Here is a 7,526-nt window from a genome sequence, read left to right as displayed (position 1 = left end):
GGTGAACTTAATAGATCTAGCCTCAAATCAACAAGGATAGGGCTAAGAATTCTTATTGGATTCAATGGATTTGGAATTGATTCCCTCTTTTTAAGTTGAATTGTGAAAATGTTGAAATTACGGTAAATGTACTGAATTTGAAGTAAGTATACATAAATAGTGAGCTACAGTCGTCAAACAAAGACACAACCCTAGATTTGAGCAATATGTGAGTGTTTGGATCTGTTCCCAAAAGGTCACATCCTAAAAATTATCAAGATCAAAATGCCCATCGTTCTGGTCCTCTCCATTTTTCATCGTCCAAAGGAGAAACCTATTCGTCTTTGCAAATAATGTTGATCTTGAAAGTTACAACTTTGTACATGTTCTTGCACACAGTAGAGAAGGGAAAATAGTTGGGAATAGGGGTTTGCCTTAGGTCAAACCCCGGTTTTGGAATTAACCATGAAATAGAAATGAAATGTAAATGAATTGATGTAATGGAAATGATTTCCTTTTGAGAGAAATGCTAAAAATATCTGAAATACTAATGATATACCTTTTTATGAAGTTTTATTTGTCTTCCCGAGAAATTAGGGTTTCTTGTAGTCTTCATAAAACATAGAACATGAATGTCATCTCTAATGCTTGAATCTTGACTTCACTTCTGCTCCAATACTTGAAAGAAAATGAATTGCTTGTTCACTTGAATTTGAATGCTTGATTGCTTGATTGATATGTGATTGCTTTTTTTGGATATATCAAAATGAGAAGGGTAGACTTTCCAGTCGAAAAACAACTTAATTTTCTGACATGAGCCGACACGGGATCAGGATTCCCACCCATTTCAAATGATTGTTAAGAGGCCCCAAAATGGGCCTTGATTGGGAGGACTAAGGCATTGGGCGCTCTGGTCTTGAGCAATCAGGGACATGAAAAATAGGGGGAGAAAGCATGAGTGTTGAAAAAATGAGTTTATTGCATGGAGTGAGCAAAATCAGGGCTTCAATCAAACCACGGGAGACGAACGCCAAGGTGAGGACCCAAATGAGGACAAAATTGTAATGGAGAATAATTTAGGATGCTACAATTAGTAACCCACATCAAGAGTGGGAAGAAATTTCACCAAAAACTTAGGGAAGAGTTTGGGAAGAGGAGGAAGAACGATCTCTCCTCCATCGACAAACAATAGTCTAGGAAATACAGTCATTTGGAACAATATCCCAAGGAGAGGAAGAGGATAAATCTCCTTAGTGAAACTATCAATGCAAGGAGTAGAATGGTGACCAGGCAACACGTCATCCACCAAAGGCTGGAACAAAAAAGAGTGAGATGCAAAGTAGGGTCCATAGAGCCAAAGGGGACACACCAACAACAAGAGGCAAAGTAGGATCCATGGGCCCTAAGGAGGCCACACCAATATCAAGAGACATAACATCATCCTGGGATGAGTCATCGTCAACCTATGAAGAGTCGTCAAATGAAGAATCGAAAGCTAGGATAGTTAGGTGATCACCATTAGCATCCTTTCCCCAAGTGGCAGTGCCTTTATGACACGAGAGAATAATTTGTGGCCAAGTGACCAGTAGAGAAGTAACAACAACATGAAAAGGGGAAGCCCTCATAATCCAATGATTGAGTCCATGGCCTATCCCCAACCGTGAGTACCACATCCCCAAGAGGAGGTATGGAACTTTGTAAATATTGATCAAAATGCATGCGAATGTAGAAAGACTCGTGAAGGAAGTGGTATCATCAACGTTCAAGAAGTGGTCGATAGAGTTGCCAATGGACTTAAAATAGGAATTATCCCAAAAATGAAGGGGAAGATTAGGAAGACAAACCCAAACCAGTCGCACATTGTGTGGTTTAGTAAAAGGGTTAAAGGAAGTTGTCTAGAGGGTTTGACCAAGAGTGATTGAATAGCCCAAGCCTACAAATTTCTCAACACCAAATCACAGTCAATAGAAGAAGTAATAAAAAAACCCTTAGCACAAGTGAAAAAACTCAATTATAAGGAAAAAAATTTTGACATACAATTGTATTAATTTTCATAGCATTGAAAATGAGAATATGTGAAAAGGGATGCATGTTGCAAAAGGATAAGAGGGAATTGAAATATTTTGTAATAAAAATTAAAAGAGTCCCTTTTAATATTCAAATTGTAATATTACATTTCAAGCTTAACCATGTAGAACCCACAATCTAATTATTTATAATAATGTATGGTTGTCACAATTGCATGGTCCTAGCATTAATTTGTCATTCTGATGCACACACTATCCCTAAAATGTATTCCAATCATATTTTATATTACATCACAACATTAAGAGCGTCCCAGTGTAGTTTCTAGAGAACTATCCATCATAAACTAGATCACACATGCTATCAATTATTATAGAGTAATTGTCTTGATACATCCTGTTCTTTTTTATTTTAAATCGAATTTTACTATTCCATATGATGACTCATCCCAAATATGATCATTGCTTATCAATAAACATTTGAAGTTTACTGATAGAAATAAAAACATTACAATAGATGCAAAGTTTAACAGAAATTAAAGTATCGATATACTAATACTTGCTATCCGATTTCAGGTTGAGAGATTGATGCCCATAATACAAATTTGGGTATCAAATTTATTCAGAGGGATTACCCAAACCTTTAAACATGCAACCTATATTAAATCCAACTTATCCACTTTCACATTCTTTCTTACACCTCTTATTTCTTGTCACATTTTTTTTTTCTTTTTTCATGCTTTTATCAACTCTAAGTTCTTGTTTTTTTATTTAGGGTTTTCTTATGCATATATTTTACTAATCTTTTCCTTTGTTTCCCACTTGGATATCTTTTTACCGATTGTTTCATATTTTAATTTGTATATCCTTATATGTATTAGTTTTCCAAACTCCAATATTAACAATTTCTAATATCTAGTGTCAAATCTTATATCTCTTTTATATGATGCATATATTTAGACCCTAGAAAAAATGATCTCATCACCCAATATAGTTTTGAAGATGAAACTTATTATTATGCCCAAGGCAATTCATCTTCCTCTACAACAACTTCAACTTCCAATGCATCATTAATCTAACCAATCAACATTTTTCGTATATATATATATGTATGCATAGAACTATTGATCTTGATTAATGTAAAATATTTGCATGAAACCATTATGTCATCAAAGTAAATGCACACATGAATGAGAAACCAAATGATGTAAAACATAAATAAAAAAGATGAACCCTAAATTCAATGTCTATAAATAACATGATATCTGAAATATCTACCAACCAACCTATATATGTACCAAACAAACTTATACGTAAAACACAATAAAATAAGAAAAATAAAAGCTCACATAAAACTAAAATCTTATTCACAACATTTTTTCGAATGATGAAATATTACATGACCATTGATATGTCCATGCATTAGTTTCCAACTGCATGGTATATGTCTGCAAATATTAGGTATCAAAATCTTGAACCTACAAGAAAGTGTTTTCAAATGCCTTGGCTTAAGCTATCCCTAAGGAAAGAAAAAATGCTTAGATCAAATATATGACATCTAACTTTAGAAAGACGATGATACTTGTGTGTTTTCCTGCTGTTGATGATCAGAACCATTGTTGCACTGTCTGGGGTCTCTCACCAACTTTGCACAAAGAAGAAAATAAAACCAATTGAGCAGACCAAAGGCTGCATAAAACCAATAAAAATACTCAAGGCGCCCTTCATTCAGGTTTTCATTCAGCCAAGCATTTATTCTGTTCCCACCAGTGGCATTATGCACCACTGTAATAATAACACTGCTGAACAACAAACCTATGCCCATGCCACACCAGTACAATGCCACAGCAGTACTTCTCATGCTCGGAGGAAACTGCACATAAAAGAATTCAATCATACCAAGGGCATAAAAGGCCTCAGCCAAGCCTAGCAGAGTATATTGGGGCGCCAGCCAAAACACAGAGATGGGCTCCATGCTGTTTCTACGCTTAATTTCTACCAGTGCTGCTACAACCATGGTGATCACTGAGATTACAAGGCCTGTTCCAGTCCTTTCAATTAAGGTAATGCCTTCACTTCTCTTTGTTAAGCGACGGAAAAGTGGGATTATGACTTTGTCATAGATGGGCAGCCAAATGGATATGGTTAAGAGAGCAAAGACGGCCATGGAAGCTATGGGCATTTCAAAATGGACACTCAGTTTTCTGTGCATAATTCTTGCCTGGTATATCATGTAAGTGCTAGCACTGCCCAGTAAGATGATGGACACTGGTATTCCTGCGCTCCAGATGGGTAATATTCTTATCAATGATTTGAGCTCTTCTACTTTCTGAACTGAGCAGAGCTTCCAAGGATTGGGTGTGGAGGTATGTTCCTTATTATCTTCTCTACTGATTATGGCTGCCTTGTTGAAAAACCTGCAGATGAGAAAAAATGATTTGAAATAGTAAAGGGAGTAAATTATGTAGAAAAAATCGGTGAGTCTTAAACCCGACACACTAGTAATATATTAAGTCTAGAAAATGTTAGTCAATTCTAAGTTTGAAACATTTTTCCACACATTTTTAATTCAATTTAAGTGAGCAAGTAATTATGCATCATTAAATGAAGGATAGGTCAGGTATTCAGATTTCAAGCATTCAAGATGGCATCCATGATCAAGCACTTTAAGATTAGAAGTGTATTCTTAATATAACCACACACATTAAGCAACATATTAAACTTAGAAAATATTAGTCAATTTTGAATGTTTAACACTTTTAAACCTAGAAATATAAGTTTAATATATGAAATTTAAGCCGTTCCGAAAAAATCATTGAAAAGAAAGAAAATACATACTTCAAGAAGTCTGTTGAAAAGAGTTTCACATCATCTGTTTCTTTATTTAAAGGCACATCGTACAATTCTCTTGGATCAGAAGGCAAGACCAAGTTTCTCTTTCTAATAGATGCGACAATCACTTGAAGATACCCACTGAAGGCACTGCCTTGTGGATTGACCATGACATAATACTTGGTTCCAAGCGAGAAAAGGACAGTGGATATAATCATGAGTAGAGTAGCCAGAGCGAATCCCCATTTCCAGCTGACATTACTTTGTATATAAACAACAATGGTCATGCCCAGCATGGTAGACAAAGTAGCTGCACAATAATACCAATTGAAGAAGCTTTGCTGGTTTTTCCTGCCCTCCTCATCATTGCTGTCAAATTGCTCGGCACCAAAGGCTATGGAAGATGACTTCACCCCACTTGTGCCCACGACCGTTAGTATCAGAAATATATAGAGCAGTGCAAGGCCATATTGGGTTCCCCTTAGTTGTTCTATATCTACAGATATGAGTGTCACAAGTAGCATTGCCTGCATCAAACCAATGCTCATTAACCAGTAAGATTTTTATGGTATAATATTTTATCTTTGATCAATATTATTTGTAAAGATGCAGATGGTAGTTCATGTGTACTTTTATTTATAATAAAAGACTAAGAAATTACAAAAAAGGAGTTTCAATTAGGAGCAGAAATCCAAAAGATATAGAATAATCAGACTCAGAAATTACAAAAAATTGAGTTTCAATTAGGAGTAGGAAATCTTAAAAAATATAAAATAATCAGATTAAGAATTTACTATAAGCTATTTATGAATCCAAAAACAGATTTTCTGTATTATGAAAAAAGAAAAAAAGAAAGAAAAATTCTTTTATAATCCATGATGAAAGACAGTCTATAAAAAAAGAAAAAATACAGTTTGAAGAGGCTTGAAGAGGCTTGATTTCTAGAATTAGACATGACCACTTCAGCAATAATTTTCTTCAACTTGAACTTATTGATTACCTCATCTACACTAGGGAATGTTTCCTCAAGATCCTATTATTCCTTTCTAGCTTTGATCACTAATTGTTCTTATATAATATTTTATCATAAAAGAATTTCATGCATTCTATTCAATTAAAATGTAAAGTGCATGGCACTTTTCAGGATCTGACTGTCATGAAAACTCATTCGTAACCATCAAATTCTAGTCCTGACCACCATCCTTCTCAGTGATGGCTGTCTTCGATAATCCCATGACAGCCCAGAACACTTGTCTCAGTTTTTTCCTTAGTTTTTCTTTTTTGACATGGGAAATGTATTTTTTGACAGCCCAGAAAGTTATATGATAATATTACTATAAAGGCAATTTAAGTCTTTGAAAAATAAGCCCCTCAATATGAATAATATGTTCTTCCAAAAGCTGTGTTTAAAACAAGCTAGGAACCCAAATGCAAAATTACTTAAAAACTGATACCAACCAATTCATTTCAGATAAAAAGATGACAGATTCCAAAGAGATTAATCATATCAATATTCTGATTGATTAAAACGGAAGAGGGTCCAAACTCTTAGCCATATCAATTTTTACAAATGGTTCAAATTATAGAATTTCACAAATGTACTAGATGAGAAAGTTGCAGTTTGCATACCATTATATATGTGAAAGAGGCAACGAGGATTGTCCAAAACCTTCCTAGATAAGAATCTGCTACAATAGCACCAATAATGGGTGATATATCTTTTATTCCTCCCCAGATGGTTGAAATCTTTGCAGCTTGAATCTGATCCATCTTGTATTGAAAGATCAAGAACACCACCAGGTTAGCAGATAAGCTAGCCGTTGCAAGATTTGCACAACTCTCATTTCCTGCCAAGTTATAACACCATAATAAACATCCCTTCAGTAGGTTGTATCTTGAGAAAAATTTATAGATCTTGTAATTGATTTTACATCTTTTCAGTCTGAATAAAGTCAAAAGAACAAACCATTAAGAAAACTTAGGATCTGGTTTCCTACCCACAATAAAAGGCATAATTTTCCATCCACCCTTATTATTCCTCCTCTTTTTCACAGGAGCATCCTCAGTTCTTGAACGTAATTCTTCCTGCACTCTCAATGGGGTGGAGAACTGCACTGATGGGGAGGACAACTGCACTGATAAGTCCATTGGGTCGCCTGCAAATTGAGCAGGGAAAATCCTCTTGTTGGGTGCTTAGAGATTGTGGTTAGATTTCAATTCATGAGCAAATTAGGAGCAATATTTATCTTAGTAATAGATCACAGAGTGTGATCCAATATATTGATAAAAAAATATGTTATACAATTTAATTCAAAAACAACATTGACCAAATTATTATTCATAATTTAAAATTTATCGAACTTGTTAATAACATAACTAAATTAACATCTGTGATTATTATTCTCAGATTATTCCCAGTTATTTTTAACATCACCCTAAATGCAAAATAATTGCCTCGGCGGCAAGGTATCAAGAAACATTTGTATATAAATAAACAGCTATCAAGGCAGAATCCATTTTTGTATATAGTGGCATGAAAGAAAACATAACCATTGCAAGGCCTGCATTTGATTCTTTCAAAGATAAACTCTTTGTACATTGGTACTTGTCTTTATACCTTGCTCTTTATAGATCCAAAGTCGTTTATTTTTCAGGCTTTCTAAACGATTGAACTGAATTGTAATTTAGATA

The 7,526-nt window shown here is 34.6% G+C and overlaps 1 protein-coding gene across 1 annotated transcript; it reads right to left on the bottom strand.

Annotated features, from left to right (window-relative positions):
• Window positions 1-3,567: 3,567 nt before the first annotated feature.
• Window positions 3,568-6,983, bottom strand: LOC131054405 (protein NRT1/ PTR FAMILY 2.13). Its single transcript, XM_057988919.2, has 4 exons — window positions 6,833-6,983; window positions 6,465-6,682; window positions 4,842-5,362; window positions 3,568-4,420 (listed from the first exon to the last, which is right to left on the bottom strand). The coding sequence occupies exons 1-4, from the start codon at window positions 6,981-6,983 to the stop codon at window positions 3,568-3,570; spliced, it is 1,743 nt and encodes a 580-aa protein (XP_057844902.2).
• Between the last annotated feature and the right edge of the window lie 543 nt (window positions 6,984-7,526).

The sequence above is a fragment of the Cryptomeria japonica genome, chromosome 6 (assembly GCF_030272615.1).
Source record: "Cryptomeria japonica chromosome 6, Sugi_1.0, whole genome shotgun sequence".
NCBI lineage: Eukaryota > Viridiplantae > Streptophyta > Pinopsida > Cupressales > Cupressaceae > Cryptomeria > Cryptomeria japonica.
The sequence above is the reverse complement of the archived record's forward strand: the minus strand, read 5'-3'. Positions and strand labels throughout refer to the sequence as shown.